Below are 18687 nucleotides of genomic sequence, written 5' to 3'. Positions count from 1 at the left end.
CACTAAGTTTCGGGCTAACAAGGCAACAGAATATTCGGCTGACTTCAAGTCCAATCTATGGAGATGTAGCTATTTGTAGGATATCCAGGTTCATCTTAGCCCTGCTATCAGTGGGTATAAGTATTACCTGCAGGAGTTGGGCCTCGGAGCACAACATGCCGCATTGTCACGTCTACGTCCAAGCGAGTGAAAGGAAGTTCTACTGAGCTCAACGCAAGACCAACGCCTCTTCTTATCCCGACATGGCTTGGTCCAAAAGCGAAATTGCGTGCATGGTGCTCGCAGGCCCCATCATCGGTCCCGCCTATGTCGTTTGTTGGATTGTCATGAGATCTAAGAATCTTGTAGAGGCGACTTTAACTTACCTCTTCTATTCAGCCTGGGGAGACCTCATTCACTTCATCGCCACATTTTGGATTCGGTTTGGTCCTCAGAGGCAATTGAGAAACGAGATCCTTCGGAAACAAAATGCTGGGGTACTCGCACCTCTGTTCCCGGGCGAGACAAGAGTGTTGAAACTATTCCCTCGTCAACATTGGCCAGACTCGGGTATTCACTGCGAGGTAGACTCAGTACCGAGACGAGAGCTCCAGTACGAAGTCCTTTCGTATGACTCCCGAGACAAGGAGTTGTGTCGCGCTATCAAGGTTGACGGCCATCATGTCATGGTCACAGATCATCTCTACATGGCCTTGCGACACCTCCGAATCAACGACACACGCAACCTATGGATCGAAGACTTATCCACTGATGGACTTATTAGTACGAGAAAAAGAAATGAACAGCATAGGGAGTCTATCCTCAGAGAGGCCTTCCAAGTCGTTATTTGGCTCGGCGCCGCGCCGAGGAAACTAAAACGCCTTATCCCCCTATTCGACGAGTCACCCGGCGTCTCCTTTGAAGATGACTCGGGATCTACGGCACACATCTTTTCAGAACTCCTCACACGTCCTTGGTGGAATCGCCTATGGTCAGTGCAAGAACTCGCCTTGCCACCAAAGGTCATTGTCCAGTGTGGCCGACATCGCATCCCCTGGGCCAACTTTGCCCAAACGATCGAGCTCTCATATATCGATTCCAATCACTCGACTGAAACTGCCCGCGCGAGAACTATGGCTGTAACGCGCTCCAAGTACCAGTCAGAAACCACTTACGAATACGGACTTTTGAGCCTGGCGTGGGAGTTTCGCGACAGCCTTGTGTACGATGATCGAGATAAACTCTATGCTCTGCTGGGGCTATTACCCGAAGAGAAGCAAATTATCAAAGTCGATTATTCCAAGAACTTCGATCAAGTTTGCATGGAGTTTGTTCAGGCTTGGATCAATCATTACGGAAGTCTGTTGATCCTTAACCTGACCCAGCGACAACAGAGAGGACAACACTCCACATGGTATCCAAGATGGTCTGAGCCCTTCGGAGACTACCCTCAGTTCTTTTGCGGCTCCACTTTCAGTTTACACTCTCACAATTTCTGGGAAGGCAAATTCTCTGCCGATGGGGGTCGCCGCCCTCCTAACTGCGTTCATCCCAAGAGTGGACGCTTGCTACGGCTGCAAGGATTTTCTCATGATACCATCGCTGCGGTAGCACCCTCTGCGTATGAGCCTCAAGGCGGAACTCATACGGACTTGGAGAATTGCAGAAGGTCGTGGCGGGAGTTCACTAAAACTTGGTCACCAGATGACCGAGAAGGAATCAGTCAAGAGTTCTGGCTTGCTATAACGGCCGGTCTGGTTAATTCAGAGTCTGGCACTATCAACTATGAATCAGTCCAGCGGGCAACTTGCGAGCAACGGCGGCTCTTTATGACGCAGAACGGTCAACTTGGCGTTGGTCCAAGTGCGGCGGCTCCAGGAGATAGAGTCTGCATCGTCTTTGGATCGCCAGTCCCTTTTATACTTTCCGAGTGCGCGACCTGCAACGACGACACAGGCGACAATCATGGCTTGGGCCTCGTGTCTTCTCAAACCTGGCGATATGTGGGCGATGCATATGTGCATAGCATTATGCACTATGCGGGAGATGTCGACGATGATGTTAAGGCGGGAAGGCTATATGTTGAAGATTTCTTGTTGTGTGGATAATGAGCAGACCTGGAGCACAAATATTTACACGTCAATTTGGAGGTTCGACTATCATAATCACAAGGCCCAATTAATAATAATGAGCAATGTCTCGTTATGCAACATTCTTGCCTCAATCTAACCATACGAATGAGCGGTGTTTTGCGTGCAACTTGAAGGCGTTGGTAACTGGGCAATTGCTAGACCCATCGTATATGATCTGGGCTACCTATGATCAACGAGCTGTCAAAGCGTATAGACAACGAAGAGCGATAACAACCCGAACATAGCCCAAATAGATTATAGCTTCTCACTTGGTCACATGCATCCTTGACTGCAGCATATCGTCTAATACTTTCCCAATAGCCAGAACCTTCTCCTCATCCAAGTTCCGTCCCACCAGCTGAACACCGATAGGGAGTTCCTTCTCGGCCATGTCTCTCTTATTCTCCTCCCAGATCTTGACATTCCACTCATCCATCTCGTTCCTTGACGCATTATCCCAAGTCGCTTCGCAGTCTTCCGCCTTAACTTTGCCAGCGGGAATCACCAAAGCAGTGTAGTCGACAAAGTTCCACACTTTGGTGTATCCCACCCATCTCGTCGCCCGGTGAGGAACTGCGGGGTGCGGCATGGGGGGCATGAGGAGCACGTCGACAGGTTTTCCAGTTCGAGGAGAAAGGATACTGTTCCACTTCTCGAGATATGCCTGCTGCAGCGCTCGCTTCCGCTTGTTGAGCTGCCAGTATTCAAAGACCGAGATGGGCTTGCCGCGGTTGATCAGCTTGTCGACATGTGGGATGAAGGGCTCTCCGCCTGCTTCCACCTCTCGACGGATGTCCTCTCCCCCATCGACAGTATAGAAGAGATCCATAACTTCGATACATTCTGCGTGAAGCTTGTCGTTCCATTCTATCACCTCGTGGCCCTCTGCAACTAAGGCAGCTACAGTTTCTTCAAGGACTCTTGAAACAGGCGGATGGGGCTTTACGACCCCGTCATCGTACAAGACGCCGATGGTTAACTTTCGCTGCGATGCGCTTTCGTAGACATCCTGTCGCCATGGAATTGGTGTGCATCGACTATCTTTAGTCCAGGGCTCTTGAAGTATTGTTTCTTTCATCATATGATGAATAGATGAGAGAGAACGAGCAAGAGGGCCGACGGATGAGGGTACATGCTCCTGGCCTTCGGTAGAGACCGGTACCCCAGTGTAGGGGAGGCGGGAACTCTGTTTGTTGTCAGTCAAGCTTCATCAACAAGAGCTCACCTCACTTACACTTGGCTTGAATCCATAGAGACCCATCATATGGGCAGGAATACGAATGCTGCCGCCGATATCGGTTCCGAGCCCTATCATACTTCCATGCATGTAAAGCAGAGCGGACTCGCCGCCCGTAGAGCCTCCGGGCGTGTATCCAGGCATCATAGGATTGGTCGTCAAACCCCAGAGCGGGTTCTCAGTCTCACACCACTACGGGGGGTCAGTATTGTTACTGAAGTCAGCACTCCCTTTAACTGACCATGATACTTTGTGGAAGGTTGGTCTTGGCGATTATGATGGCACCGAGTTTCTTCAACATGCTGACTAGTATGGCATCTTCGGAAGCAGGTTTAAGGGCTCGGCTGGTGTAGCCCAGTGTCGTGTCATGACCTTTGACGTTAAACTGATCTTTGAGAGTAACCGGGACGCCGTGCAAAGGTCCTACTGTCTTGCCTTCTTTGGCATAAAATTCATCGAGCTTCTTTGCCTGTTCCAAGGCTTCTTGAAACAAAACTTCGGTAAGACTGCATGATGTCAGTATTCTTCCAGCTAGCTTTCAAGGCAACGTGGCTTGCCAATTTGTCTACCATCATATCAGCTAGCTGTCTTTTGCGTTACAAGTTGTCCTACCATCTTGTGAGCTTCAATCGCCCTAATATGAGTCAGCGCCAATGCCTTGCCCTCACACCCGGGAAACATACCGTGCAATGTAGGCCCTTGTGAGAACCTCACTCGTAACCTCACCACGGGCAATTTTGCCAGTCAGAGTCGCTGCATCGCTGATATCTGTGATTGAGTGAAACCCATTCTGCCCATTCGCGGCGTGCTGAAGGTTGGGTCCCTTCAAAGGCACTTGCGTTTCCGCAGCGGCAATGGCCTCGGATTGCTGAAGTCGCTTCTCAGCAACAATCGTTTTCCAATCGCGCGTCGACATGTTAGTAAATAATTTAAAGAATTCGAGAAGGTAATAGTTATTTGTCGCAGACTTGGAAGCTAGCGGAGAACCTGTGAAGATGTTAAAGACTGAACCGGCACAAGTACTTGGCGCCCGAGGGTTTTGCTTTCTATCGGCGTATCGAGGCCGAGTTAACCCCGCTCAGCTGGTTCCTCTTATCATGCTTCGGCCTTTTGTCTCCTATATCGGCTTGCTTGGCCGACAAAGATGGGGAGTTCGGCCAAGAGTGGGGGACAACGGTTGGAATCGGGGCTTGGAATGACACTCCTATATATCTTTCTACCAGTCCCTCAGGTTCCAGATGGAGATAAAGTTACGTGATTCATGGAATTCAATGGTCGTAAGTACGTTACAATTGTGTTGGAACTAGAGGCATGGCTGCAAGCAGATCCGCTCCGACGCAAAGGGAAGTCCTTCCTTATAGGCCATCTGACTGGAGGGGCCTGTCGACCGCTCGCAGAAGATTAAATACCTGGAAGGCCTTTTCTACCAATACTTTCAGACCAGAACTCGATAAGGCCATAGTTGACAACCCTTCCCTATCATCACCAACAAGCGTCAGCAACGAAGATGGGGTTGTTGGACCAATCAAGGGTGGGGGTCAACGTCGCGATATCTAGACACAGTGAAGGGCATTTTCAAGCTCTTGGTTAATAAAAGGTAGCAAAATGTTAAATTCGAAAACTTAGAAGAGCCGGGGCTGGGTGCGTCGAGACGTGGCAATGATCCTGCGTAGTCCTCGTCTCCCCCCATGCAGATGCTCATTGCAACCCCTATGCTGGGGATCAGGGACACTCACGCATCACTACAGGAGCATTCATGAGGCCATCCAGACCGTCTCCCAAGCACATACGACCATACCCACTGGAAAATACGGGATCCCGTCCGCTCTCCCATAGTCAAGCCAGTGAGGGGCGGATTAGTAGTTGAGTCGGTGACGATCAGCGAATCCCCGCTGTTGTATGTTTTTTTTTGTCTTTGGCTCTTATGTCTAGTCAGAATCGTTTATTAGATTTACTCTTATGTGCTCGTGTTGGGAACTTTTTGGTAGAAAAGCGGCCTTGAGCCATTGACCTGGCAGGTGGACATAAGTTTGCTGCCCGATCTGGTGCATTTCCAAGAGTTACACATCAGCTAATTACTCAGTAGCAACGACGATGATATAGTCGCTATCTCTTAATGTGTCGCGTACAATCACAAGTCATCTCGGTTACAAAACGCGCAGTCGAGTGGCTGGTAACAAGGGTTATTGAGTCACCTCTCTGAACCCATGACATTCTCTGTAAGCTTCGGAGGAATGTTGAAAACGCATGCAGCCATAAAGCTATAATTCATGAGCTGTCTATGATGTCATTGGCTCTCTCTGCCGCGTGGCTTTGTGGGAATTTCCCCTTTACGTCTAGCTGGGCGCCGTCTTACACCGTGACGAAGCCGATTATCCGACAATGTCACCTCACCGGCTTCACTATTATTGGCATCTTTGCCCGCTTCACTCGATCAGACACGGAGTTCTGAATACAATTCAAGACCACTTTCTATGATAATCCCCAAAACTGCTTTGATTTTAGACAGTAATACACCTATACCCTCCATCAAGAAACACCACCCAGCATGGCTCCCCTCAGAATCCTCATATGTGGCGGTGGCTGCGCCGGACCTGCTCTAGCCTTTTGGCTCGTCCGCGACGGCCATCATGTCACCGTCGTGGAGAGATTTCCCGCACTCAGAGCAACAGGCGCACAAATCGACCTTCGCGAACAAGGCATCGAGGTCGTGAAGCGCATGGGCCTCCTTGATGCCGTCCGGTCAAGGCTAGTTGATGAAGCCGGCGTGTCATTCGTTGACTCGAACGGCAAAGTCATCGGGACAATCATGGCCAACACGTCAGGGAAGGGTGCTCAGTCTCTGACATCCGAGTACGAGATTATGCGAGGGGATCTTGTTCGGTTATTGTACGATGAAACGAAGGACAAAGTTAAATACGTCTTCAACAAGACCGTCGATAGCTTCGACCAGGATGAGAAGCAAGTTCTTGCCCACTTCTCCGATGGGACATCCGACACTTTCGATCTCTTGGTTGGAGCAGACGGCCAAGGGTCAAGAATCCGGAAGGCAATTCACCCTGGAGTGCAAGATCCTTACCGTCACCTGGGCCTTCACATGGCCTACTACTTCATCCCGCGTGAGGAGGCAGACAACAATATTCGCAGGACATATCTTGCTGCTGGCGGCCGAATGATTATGCGCAGAAGTCATAACCCAACGGAAACCCAAGTCTACTTCGTTCTCAAAGACGATACTCCTGAAACAGCCAGTATACACAGGGCATCGGTTGAGCAACAACAAGAGTTCTGGGCCCAAAAGTTTCAGGGATGCGGCTGGCAGTCGGATCGGTTTCTTGAAGGCATGAAGACGACAGACAACTTTTACAGCCAAGAGGTGGTTCAGGTTTGTGTTGACACATGGCACAAAGGCCGGGTGGTATTATTAGGAGACGCAGCACATTGTCCATCCCCCTTCAGCGGCATGGGAACTACGGGCAGCTTTGTTGGAGCATACGTGCTGGCGGGTGAACTGAGTCGAAACCCAGACGACCTATCTCTGGCCTTGGCAAACTACGACAAAACACTGCGCCCATTCGTCAATGAGATCCAGAACGTGAACGTAACTGCTGTTCGGATGACAATCCCCGACTCGCACTGGGGCGTCGCTATTATTCACTGGGTTGCCTGGTTGGTTTGTCTTCTTCGCATTCCCGCATTGTTCTCGAGGTTTTCGAGCGAGGAGAAGGGCGGCTGGCCATTGCCGGATTACCCAGAGCTCAAATACAACCAGTAGGTCTTTTGCCAGATTTCAGCAGGATTTATAGGCCAGGTTACATCAGGTGCTTTCAGACGGCGTTTGGGTATAGTGTGAACACTCCACTTAATACAGAACAGTTTAAGCGAGGAACTCTGGGGGTTCCTTCATGAACGACGTTTTTGTGTCATTCGAATTTCTCGTTAGATCATCTAGTTGTTGTAATACGACTATCTATTCGCTCGGTTATCCCATCAAGGGCCGAGCTTCAACTATATTAGAAAACACCATTTCTATTGCATGCATCAGAAGACTTATACCTAGCTGCATCATCGTAGGTCATAATTATTATCTGCATTAATGATATCTTGTCATTGTTGCAGATAATAATAATGACCTCTTATGATGCAGCTAGGTATAAGTCTTCTGATGCATGCAATAGAAAAGACTAAAAAGAAGCCCCTATGAGAGGTTATTTAGATATGACAGCTCTACTCAGCCAAGCTTTTACTCCGGGACGACAACATCCTTGCTGGTATCAAGCTCCTCCAGTCTCCTGAGGTCCATGGGCTTCTCCAACAGGGGAATGACGTAAGGATCAAAGGTCTTCCAGTAGGGGTTCTCGAGGTGATATTTCTGGCTCTGAATCGCTCCAAGTCAGTAGTCACACTAGAAGTTTGCCACAGTAAGATACGCACGCTCTCTTGCTCATATCGCTCAACAATTGTGAAGGCACGGGGATCCTTGATGTCCTGCATCACAAACCAAGAAATGGTTTCCTGGTCCTTGGAGTAGACCCGGCTAGCCTCGATGAGCTTGGCCGAAAGCTTATCGATGCACTCCTGGTCATCCTTGGCGTAGAGGTGAACGACGATTGTGTAGACCATGATGGATAAATTGCTGAGATATGAGTTCTGCAGTGGATCGTGTGAGCTTCCTGTGTCAACATCTGCTGCAAGGTGTCTCACAAGTTGTTGATGGGGCAATATCACTCGGTGGATCTTGTTGAATTGTTGTTGAGAATGGATACTTGGGAGGAGGGGTTTGCATCTCCCTTGGTGGTTTTATTTGTCCATCTCAAGTCATGTGATCACCCCACCCATGGTCCGATGCCAGCTAGCACGCAGGGTTGAGTTGTCCGTTTCACCGCAACATCTGCGCATCATCTTGGTGAGATCCATACAACCGAAACAAGAGCACGGACTTTTGCTTCAGAAGCCTCGGTTATCTGGAATTGTGAGGTTAAGGAGCTTCTTCTATCAAGCAGCTGATGGCTAGTTGCCATATGGCCCTGGTATCATTAGGGGACAATATCCAACGTCAGTACATAGATATGCAGTAAACAAACCAATGGTATGGCCGATGTATGGAGCAATTCTGAAGGTGATAGGCAGACCTTGTACTACTGGAGAGTAAACGGCATTGCAACTGGAGCATTAAGCTTCCCTTGGGACTGTTAGCGTTTTGCAGAAGCACAGCGAAGCTCTTTATCACTGATCGGCATAGACCATTCCCGGAACCAATTGTGATCTTTTAATTTGGCTGGCAATACACAGAAGAAACAGTAGTCCTCCGACAGCAAGCTTATCGCCATCCTCAACAAAGTCCCAACTATACCCATAGTTGCAGTCTCAGTGTGGACCGCATTGCGATGTCTATTGTAACTTCTGGGCATACAGGCACTAGGAATTCAACACAAAAGTGGCGACTGCACATAGAACTTTTAAAAATTGAAAGGACTCTATACGGCCACTGTGTTAGCATTGGGATATGATGCTATAATGTGTTGATAATGTGTTCTTTGTTATAGTTGAAGCCCGGCCCTTGATGGGTTAACTGAGCCAGAAGATCGAAAGGACTCTATACATTCTACTTCTACTTATAATTACACCTGTTACTAAGGCGAAGCTCTCCCAATGATACGCTGATATAATCAAGCCTAACTCCACCACACGATAGAGCCTTACTACCCCCAGGCACACTCTTTTCCAACCAGATCGTGTCTGTGGCTGGGTTCTTGGATCGCGGTCGGAGGCCTTGACAAGCGACCAGTTCAGTCTTCTACCAAACTTCGAGGACTTTTACCATCGTCCCCCGAGGCACTCAGAGCGCTATAACTCCACACCTGTATATAGTGGCTCACCCTTATAAACATTTTGCTTAGTTAGTCTTTCGTTGGATACGATCCATCTCACAAAGGCAAGCCACTTGTTCAGCACCCTGGCTCCGGCGACCGTTACGTGCACAGCTGGCTGTGCAAATAAGACCACGTGATAAGCCCACAGCCGGCTGGCATTTGGCAGCTCGGTGCGGGGTTCAATAATTACGATGGTTGTCTTTCCTGCCGTCAAGCAACAAAACCTTACATACATCCGATTAAACCAGCCGAAACATGGCTATCATCACCGACGCACACGATGCTGAATCAGCTGCAACGAGCTCGTTGTCGGCCGATGGCGTCATGACACCCACGACTTATACAGGGGATCCGTCAATACAGGAATGGCTCCATTCGTCAAGCATAACTCCAAGCTCATCCTCGATTAATGAATTCCAAAACAACATGGCCGAGCACCTTGGCTCACTCAGAGTAACCCGTCTATCCGATCCTCGACCCAACGACACGTTCCTCATCATCGACAAGTCCCAAAACCGCATCCTAACCTGCCAGGATGGGCATCTCCATCTTGAGCACCTAAACACCGACAAGCCCATCTCAGAATGTTCACAGTGGCTCTGCACCGAAAGGGATGGCTTCAAAGGGTTCAAGAACGTCGCCGGACGAGGTTTTCTGGGTCGTGATATCTGGTGGGACTTTTATGCCAAGGTTCCTCACCATAAAGGGTGGGAAAGCTTCACGCTTAGTAGGCAAAAGGGTGGATACTACTGGATTCAGTGCCTTCACTGGTGGACGCTGTGGCAGGTGTCGGCGCGGAGTAATGGGCGTGGTGTTGTTGCGGAGAGAGATGGGGGGACCCTTTGGGAGTTTGCCAAGGTCCATGAGTAGGTTCATGGTCACAACAAGAACACTTTGTGGTGTGATTCCCACCTGTCCTCCATCGCATCAAATTAATAGTGACTATAGTACAATAACAAGGCCTACCACATAGACCAAGCAAGCGGCATCTAACAGCTTTTTCTTCGCCAAGACATCAATCACCATCAGGAGTATCGCCGTCAAACATCACAGGGTAAAAGAGATTAAAAACAATAGCAAAAAGATGCAAAAAAAAAACACCCGTGCGCGGACTCGAACCACGAACTTTCAGATTAAAAGTCTGACACGCTAACCAATTGCGTCACACGGGTTTGAGTGAGACGTGCGAATTTCCACGTTATCACGTGAGTATTCCTCAACCTTGAGGGCTCTTATTCAGGTAACTGGTACAACCACGAAACCTGCATTAGGCCATTCAACCTGGACTCGCGAGTTAGGCTTTCACTGACCACCACGCCCGTTTACTTCCTAGCGCGTCGTTTTCACCCTGAGGGCGAGGTACTCATGAGACGCTTGGGCGCTATTCCTTTGAGGGCTAGTCCAAATTTGTAGAGTCCAAGCCTCCGAAATAGTGTTGAGGGTATCACGCCTTTATTCTTTCCATTCTCTTTACTGTCCTTCAAGGCTATCGCACCGTCATTTATTGTGGTTACAAAGCATATTTACTTGTTATCGTGCCACAGAAACACAGGCACAAGCTTCAGTTCTATGGCAGCTGTCTTGTCTTTGTTTAGCTGTCCCGAAGCCCTGCCCTGAAGAAGGGGGTAACCAAGAAGCATCTCGGCCTCTTCCATTGGCGTAGGAGGACGGCTATCTCCCTAGAGGCAAAGCTCGAGGATGCAATTGCCATTGAGTTTATTCTCTGACTGCCACCTGAGCCAAAAACTACAACGATCTTGGATCATCGTTTCCTGATGGTGACTGGCTAAGACTTTGGGACCAACCTCGAGATACCACCATTTGCCGGCCATGAAAGTTTTTAGGTCAACCTCAACACGAATAACGCTGTAGCCAAGCCATAAGGTACGTCTCAAAGACTGAAAATATTATACCTGTTAACTCAGTGTCAAGCGCGACAGCTCATGATACGAGCACCAGTCGTGATTCGTGGATTGACAATAGCAGCATGCCCTGCGATTTCGGTCCTCACCATCGAATGCGCTGATGGCATCATTGCCTATAGCACCGAAACCCCTCATCTGTATTGGCTATCTACGCCGAGAACTAAGCGCGCGTGGGGAATAGGCGGGGATTACGGATGGCGTGCTCGAGATAGCATCGCAGTGCAACCTGCGTCTTCGGCTCCGGGTTTGTAATACACCGACCGTTATCATATAGATATTCAAACTCGCCATACTCTCCTACTTCTGGGGTCCTGCCATGCTGACCGGCAAAGAGGAACAGAGTTGACTACAAGCACACTCATCATGGCCACCACAACCAACACCGGCGAGCAAGCCGCGTCTACATCTCCCAAGCTCGAGATCGCTATCGCCGGAGGAGGAATCGCCGGGCTTATTACCGCAATTGCCCTTCTCAAACACCCTCAAGTCAGCGTCCAGGTCTACGAGCGCGCCCCAGAGTTCAAGGAGATTGGCGCCAGCATTGCCCTGGGTCCCAATGGCCTGAGGACTCTGGAGAAGCTTGGGGTTGAGAATGCCCTCGCCGAGGGTGTGTCTCAGCGTCAAGAGTCAGACTACCCCATGATCTACCGACACTGGAAGACCGAGGAAGTCATCGACCGCGATGTGCACAAGACGGTCACCACCAAGAAGCATTTTACCGCGCGTTTCCACCGAGCCCATCTTCACCAAGCTCTGCTTGAGAATCTCCCACAAGAGATCATTCACTTGAACAAGACGACTGTCGACGTCAAGGCTGATCCCGATACTGGTGCCACGCTTTACTTTGAGGATGGCTCAACTGCCAAGGCGGATATTGCCATTGGAGCGGATGGCATTCGTTCGGTTTGTGAAGTCTTAATAACAACTGCCCTATTACTAACCGAGATACAGGCTGTACGCAAGGCGTTTGTTCCAAACCATGAGCTGCACTGGAGTGGTTGGGTTGCACTCCGCGCAAGCTTTGAAGCCTCTCGTTTGGGAGACCTCGATTTCCCTCAGGATGCAACGCATTGGGTAAGTGCTTGACGTTTCTCAGCCAGCTCCGAGTTTCAAACTCATCATTTTGCCCAACTGTTTGATCAGTTAACTTACTTCTGAATCAGATTGGCCATGGTAACACCTTCTTCCACTCGCATCTGGGTAAGATGACACTTCAAACCTGTCGTACCTTGGCTCATGTCTATACCTCTAGGCAAGGGCCTTTTCACCACTGTCGGAGGATTCCACGCAGATCCCTCCGATCCGAATGCTCCAGGAAAGGACGCAAAATGGGATGAGCTCGGAAGCCTTGAGCAGTTTAAGGACATATACAAGGTGAGCAAAGTGCTATCTTCTGACTGTAGCCTTCACTAATTATACTCCAGGACTGGAACCCAACTATCCGCGCCTTTATCGATGCAGCTCCATATGTCAGACTGTTCCCGAACTATGCAGGCGCTGCCCTTGATACGTGGTCATTTGCCAACCGAGTGACGCTTGTCGGCGATGCTGCGCATACCCATGGAGGAGCCTTTGCAGCTGGAGGCTCCCTAGCCATCGACGATGCCTACGCCCTTTCCAGTGCTCTCAGCCACATCTGGCCAGCATCTTCTACTCACGCAGAAAAGCCCACCAAGGCAGAGATTGCCGAGATCTTTAGGATATACGAGGCCACCCGCCAACCCCACGTCAATAGGCTTTTGGGTGTCGTCCACAAGAACCTAGCTGGGCAAAAGGCCAACATCGAGCGGGCCAAGACTGAGACGGATGAGCAGCTTCGAGAGCGGGTATCTCAGAGGATGGATCCTTCGTGGATCAGCGAGCATGATGTTGAAAAGGCTTTTAAGCAGGTGGTTGAGAAGGAGGAACCACGGGCAAAATTGTGATTTGAGAGATGGGCACTTAGAACGCATAGACAAGAAGAGCTGAAGACGGTACTTGGGCGCACAAGGTGTTGCGACAAAAGGCTAGCCAATTTGGGAGAGCGACAGGTAGTTGTTCGAAAGAGCATTGCAGAGGTATTGATACAATATCATGATATCCTCTATCCTCCTAGATGAGCATCTACCTCTGTAATTTTTGTTGTTTCATCCTCTGCCCAGTCTCTATCGAACCATTTCTTCAGCTCGGAACACGGCATCTCACGGCCCACCGGATAAACGCCTCAAAAGGTCAATGAGTCACCCCGACCGGCTCAAGTTTGAGTTTAACGGTTAATAGATTATGTATAAGAACTCATTGCAGCTCTTTTCTTAGCTCCCCACTTCTTCTCGTCCTAGTTACCACTATCTCAGACCATAGCAGTCATAATGGAGCAACAAGTGTCGCCTCTTCCCAACCTACAACCCGCCAACCTGGCCTCCCTCCCCATAGACATTCACGTCCAAATTCTGGATTACTTCCGAAATGATGAGTTTGTAGATGAAGATCGTGTCCAGTGGGGGAACTGGTGGGGTCAAAGTCCCAACCAAACTATTTGCAATTTGCGCTTGACGTGCCGTCGCTTACACGATCTGGCTTCACCACTCCTTTTCCCGGTCGTGGACATTGAGCTTGAAGGAAAATCGCTACGCCGTGTTGAAGAACTGTTGAGCAATCGACACATCGCTAGCGGAGTCCTCGGCCTCCGCGTCACTCTCGAGTATCGCCCCGCAGAGCTCGCGGCCGACTTGGCCAAGTTCGTTAAGATGAAAGATGACGCTTTGGTTGGCATTCTTGAGAGTCTAGGTTGCTTAGATGGGCTAGCTATGTGTTTTGGATACGGCTCGCCTGATTTGGAAAGAGCCTCTACCGAGCAGATGCACAACCGAACGGCCATGAGACGAGCTTGGGATAATATCATCGAAGGGAAAGATGGCGATGAGCTGGATGAACAAGTCCTGGCTTATCAGAAGATTTTACTCGAAAACCACAAAGAATACGCCAGACTGCATGAGGAGCAGCTTCAACTGATCGAGAAGGGGACGTTTGTCAACACCCTTGCATCCTTACTGCCCAAAGGCCAGCAGCCGCTCTCCCTGAGTATCCGGGGTACCAGATGCGACGATGAGAATGATTACATTGACAATTACTGGGATGTCTTCGAGGACACACATGCACTTTGCGATTTTCTGACAGATCCACACGCCTGGGCGTCGCTGGATCATATGGACGGCGAGGTCAGCCTCCCGCAGGCCAAGATCATCTCCGAACTCCCCATCTCCTTGCACAAAGCAGGTGTATCACTCAAGTACTTTCATCTCTCCTGCCTCCCGGTCCGGAGCAACTTTTCAGACATCTGTCCTGGCTTTGACGTCTCACCAGATGCTGCTGCGTGGCATGACCTACAGGCGGCGTGCCAGCAGTTGAAGGTGTTTGAGCTCGTGGACGTGGGGTGGGAGTACCACAAGAAAGCCCAGACGGTTTATATACCATCTGAAGGCAGAGCTTTTATCGAGGCCTACCTCAGCGCCGTTCTCTCCGGCCAATACCTCGAAAGCGTCGAGGTTGACCTGAGCGGCTTCGGTCTGGTAGACAGGCATAGCGGATGGACAGAGCCCTGTCACCTAACTGGCGCCTTTGCATCAATCAGCTGGCCGTGTATCAAGTACCTTGACATCAAAGGTATGGTATTCGCTCAGGAGGAGCTCGAGCGTTTCTGCCTCGGTCTAAGCCCGTCATTGGGTGACTTTTTCCTAGATATGATCAACCTGTCTGACGGAAGCTGGGTTCGCACGCTAGACATACTCCGTGAAAATGCCGTCGCCAACCCCGAGCTTCTGATTCTGCTGGGAGACTGGAGGGGAGGGGAGCTCGGCCAGAAGACCAAAGTATCCAGTGACACTAGCTCACGGCAGTGGGAACTGAGAGATGAAGGGCTGGTTGAGAAGTTTAGACAATATGTGCAAGGAAAAGAAGGGATGGAAAACCCAGCGAAGGCTTGAAGTGCTCTTTGTCTAGCTGGTTTGATGTATACCAATAAGATGGGCTGGGGGTGAGGGAGACCGAAAGTTGGGCAGCTATGCCATGACAAGGATAGATGCAGAATAGGTTTCGTGACGGCGACTGAGTGCAGTAAAAGGAATAGCCTGCTTCATCTTGTACATGGCTGCACCAAGACTGAAGCGAGCTTGAATGTTGTCGACACCAAATTAGCCAAGGTAGAAAGGGACGCAGCCATCGCCAAGGCCCTCGCCTCCTGCAATGATTGCCCGTCTTCTTGGCTAAGTCCATGTCTCAATGTGCCATAGAGGTAGAAAATATTCGCGCGGATACAGAAGCGAGTGTTGACGCAAGGGACAAGAGTTCGGTGAAGCGGACTAGGAAACCGTCCTGGGCCAACACCGAGTCTTTTCCGAGCATCCGAGAGCATAGACAAGGGTATCGAGTGTGAACCGGAATCCGGAGTCTATCGCCGTCTTCAAACAGGTACTCATAGAAGTTGCCCTCGTTGTATTAATTAACCAATAGTGGTGTCTGGCTTGGCATGTCTTGGGAGACCAGGCTTGATGACGAGATGGTGGCCAACCCCATCACACCAATGCTGCTGCCTAGCGTAACCCCGACTCAGAAACAAAAGGGGCTGCGAGGTCATTGTTGGAGACAGAGCCAATGACGCCCGAGCGGTGACCAACGCCGATGGGTGGTGTACAGTCGCGGAGTGTCATGCCAGTCAACGCTAGCAAATTGATTCTAGAAGCCTTTCGTGTACTCACCACTTTACTGTTACCTGCATAAACTTCAGCCGCGCCCCCCTTGTGTGTGGCCGACCGCGCACATAATTGTCGCCTTGCTTGACTTGAGGCGAGGTCAGCTCTGTACATATCATCTCTTGCTGATATCAGGATGCTATTAATCGTCCAAGGGGTGCGGTCTAAGCAGGGGATGTTTCGACACCTGCTGATTTGGGTAATGACGCTTACGCCGTGACAGGGGATGTCTACGGAGAATCGGTCTCAATGCCGATCACGTGGTCTGGATTCTTATCAGCCAAGAGAACATCAACATGTATCGTTTATACTAGCATGCCAAATCGCTTTTCCCTTGATGGCATTGAATCAATGGTTTCTTGTTTTCAATCGTTAGGTTGACTTTGGCGGATAGTCCAGAGGTCGATCGTCATCATGATCTTTCGACATCCCGTCATTAGCCTGCGATAAGAATGAGATGACCATCTTGCAAGCTGAGAAATCGCGGTATGGTATGTTGAGTTGTCTCGGAGTTGAAGAGACCTCCCTTGATCGTTGTGAACGCTTAAGCTAACCATGGCTAAACAGGAATTTGCCAGCGGCAGCGCTGGTTCAAGCCACCTCGTTGGTAACGATCGACCCCCTCCCGAGGTCCTAGATTCATATGTCAGTAGTAGTTGATCGAGTATTCCTGATCGATCTAGCTCTCCTTTATAGCAGAGGGAGATGGATATCCGGCACTGGCAGGCACTATGTGAACTGCGAAAGCGATTCGAGTCCGGACAATATGATGACGCCGTAGAGGTAGTGAAGACGGCCTGGGTGACGGAGAAATTGAAGTCTGAGATGCAGAGTAGTTTCCAAAGAACCATGCAACTCATGCTCTGCCCCCGAAAGGCTGCACAACTTGTGTGCCGCAGGCTGGAACTTGGGCTCTCAAGGTATATACTTTGAAATCGGGGTGGGAGTCAAAGGCAAATTCTGGGCGAGGCTAAGAAGCTGATATCTGAAGGAGTTCAGATTCACGAACCTCCATATGGCCTCTAAAATAGGCCTTCCAAGCCCATCCAAGATTTGTTTGCATCTATGCACCTTGGAATGATGCGGCCTCGCATCAAACGGAGCCTTGACGTTGTTCCGCATTATTCGGCAGCTCAATATCCCCAAAGTGATCAAATGGCATCATCAGAGACAGCTCAAACCTCGCGTAGTGATTTTTGTATCTCGAAATCTTGGTTGAATCCAGATTCTTGGCATCTTCCGACACTCGACCCAGCCCGTCGGTGATCCTGATCAGCCGACTGCGGCAATAGCAAGGGTGGCCAGAACCCCACGAACCACCGGGGATGCTGCCAATAGAAACCAGGATATTGTGTATCTCGGCTATAGTTGCTTACCCTTCCAAGGGTCTCGTTATCGTCACCGCATAATCACCTTGGCCCCTGCTCTGCCCCCCTTTTGATAGCTTCGGTTGCAAAGGATAGGTAACCTAAACTCCCCGTACCTAGGTATATGGGTGGGCTGGAAGATGAGGGTCTGGAGTTTTAGTCGAGGTTGACAAATATGCTGCTTCTGGTAGGCTACTGCAAAGCATCTATGATTGTTGGCAGCCTTGGTAGATTAGCTTCGGGGCTAGGCTACGATAATACGCTGCCGCAGCCAGTAGAAGGCTCCGCGGGGATCTTTTTTCGAGCCCGGGTAACGCGGTAAGTGGTCCTGCCTACTGACTTGTCCGGTTGTACGGGAGAGCCTCGTCTACGGGGAAGCTTATTTATGCTTCGGGTTCGGAACCCGAGGAGCCAGTCAACGGGCTAGAAGCTCTCATTTGTGGCGTTTGCCCGCAGAACGGCCCAGCAGGGAGGCCCATGCAGCTGAACTAGAACCATGGGGGGCTGATTGGAGAAGGGTGGAGGGATTGCGACTAGGCTGCGGAGATTCCGTGAGGAGGAGCTGGAGGGATGGTGCGGAGGCAAGGGCCAACAGGTTACAGTACGTCTCACTAGAGGGGGCAGGGATCGGTATCTGACTCCGAGGGCCTGGTGTTGTCTAGTGGGATCAGCACGGTCTTGAATCAGAGGTATCAAGGAGGAGGTGGATCGTACGTAGATAAGGACTTTGATATCAGATATGGCTCGGGACTTGCTCGGAGATCTCCAAATCGCGCAGAATCCTGAGAAACCAGTGGCTTCTCCATCGATGTTTTCTGTGGCGAGCTGTGTGTGTCCCAACGGCGTCGTTGGGCGGGTAAGGTATTCCCGCAGGACTCTTCTTGCCTTGCATGGGTGCCATCACATGTAACCCGCCAAGGCCTGCTTTCGGAGAAGCCCTTCAGCTTCACCTCCCCCAACTTCCCCGGATTCCCATAGCGTCGGGCTAACGAGGGTTGATGGCTGAAGACTAGGCCTGAAGGAGGCATGATTGCCTGACCATGTGGCGATGGGAATGGCTCGAGGTTTTGGAGTCGGGATAAGGTGGTACCCGGACGAGACCCTCCATCTTTGACTGGGGACATCGGCTTCCCCAGACTGTCGCTTCCCCAGAGAATAACCCCAGTCCCGTCGGTGGAACCGAACAAAGCAAAAAGTCTGGGGAAAGAAAGGCGTACGTCTGTCAGACTTGAAGGTCATGGAGATGCTAATGCACCAGATCGTGTTCAAGGCCTGGAACCACCCTTGGCAAAAAGTGTCCGGGAGGCGTTTCCCCATCCATCGCTAGCAGCGCGGGGGGATGGTCGCTATCTCTTGGGAGGGTGTAATCATGGGTTCGAGATAAGCAGGGCAAGGGTTCAGCTCAACGCCAATTGAGTGCGACGTCGCCCAGGATTTTTGGAGTTTC

At 50.4% G+C, this 18687-nt stretch overlaps 7 protein-coding genes across 7 annotated transcripts; 5 read left to right on the top strand and 2 right to left on the bottom strand.

Annotated features, from left to right (window-relative positions):
• Nucleotides 1–242: 242 nt before the first annotated feature.
• NCS54_00172600 (HET domain-containing protein) lies at nt 243–2087 on the top strand (the record flags this gene model as incomplete). The annotated part of the gene is made up of 1 exon (XM_053147346.1): nt 243–2087. One exon carries the CDS (start codon nt 243–245, stop codon nt 2085–2087), a length of 1845 nt encoding a protein of 614 aa, XP_053003321.1.
• A 289-nt stretch (nt 2088–2376) lies between these two features.
• Nucleotides 2377–4264, bottom strand: NCS54_00172500 (Amidase domain-containing protein; the record flags this gene model as incomplete). Its single annotated transcript, XM_053147345.1, has 4 exons — nt 2377–3297; nt 3346–3540; nt 3590–3854; nt 4017–4264. The coding sequence occupies 4 exons, from the start codon at nt 4262–4264 to the stop codon at nt 2377–2379; spliced, it is 1629 nt and encodes a 542-aa protein (XP_053003320.1).
• A 1632-nt stretch (nt 4265–5896) lies between these two features.
• NCS54_00172400 (FAD-binding-3 domain-containing protein) lies at nt 5897–7123 on the top strand (the record flags this gene model as incomplete). Its single annotated transcript, XM_053147344.1, has 1 exon — nt 5897–7123. The coding sequence occupies one exon, from the start codon at nt 5897–5899 to the stop codon at nt 7121–7123; it is 1227 nt and encodes a 408-aa protein (XP_053003319.1).
• Nucleotides 7124–7591: 468 nt separating this feature from the next.
• Nucleotides 7592–8100, bottom strand: NCS54_00172300 (ABM domain-containing protein; the record flags this gene model as incomplete). The annotated part of the gene is made up of 2 exons (XM_053147343.1): nt 7783–8100; nt 7592–7726 (listed from the first exon to the last, which is right to left on the bottom strand). Exons 1-2 carry the CDS (start codon nt 7969–7971, stop codon nt 7592–7594), a joined length of 324 nt encoding a protein of 107 aa, XP_053003318.1. The 5' UTR covers nt 7972–8100.
• Nucleotides 8101–9647: 1547 nt separating this feature from the next.
• On the top strand, nt 9648–10091 carry NCS54_00172200 (Hypothetical protein; the record flags this gene model as incomplete). Its single annotated transcript, XM_053147342.1, has 1 exon — nt 9648–10091. The coding sequence occupies one exon, from the start codon at nt 9648–9650 to the stop codon at nt 10089–10091; it is 444 nt and encodes a 147-aa protein (XP_053003317.1).
• A 1418-nt stretch (nt 10092–11509) lies between these two features.
• Nucleotides 11510–13071, top strand: NCS54_00172100 (Hypothetical protein; the record flags this gene model as incomplete). The annotated part of the gene is made up of 5 exons (XM_053147341.1): nt 11510–12049; nt 12098–12220; nt 12310–12346; nt 12399–12520; nt 12571–13071. The coding sequence occupies 5 exons, from the start codon at nt 11510–11512 to the stop codon at nt 13069–13071; spliced, it is 1323 nt and encodes a 440-aa protein (XP_053003316.1).
• Nucleotides 13072–13494: 423 nt separating this feature from the next.
• Nucleotides 13495–15108, top strand: NCS54_00172000 (F-box domain-containing protein; the record flags this gene model as incomplete). The annotated part of the gene is made up of 1 exon (XM_053147340.1): nt 13495–15108. One exon carries the CDS (start codon nt 13495–13497, stop codon nt 15106–15108), a length of 1614 nt encoding a protein of 537 aa, XP_053003315.1.
• Nucleotides 15109–18687: the final 3579 nt, after the last annotated feature.

The sequence above is a fragment of the Fusarium falciforme genome, chromosome 1 (assembly GCF_026873545.1).
Source record: "Fusarium falciforme chromosome 1, complete sequence".
Lineage (NCBI taxonomy): Eukaryota > Fungi > Ascomycota > Sordariomycetes > Hypocreales > Nectriaceae > Fusarium > Fusarium falciforme.
This window is presented reverse-complemented; position numbering and strand designations above follow the sequence as displayed.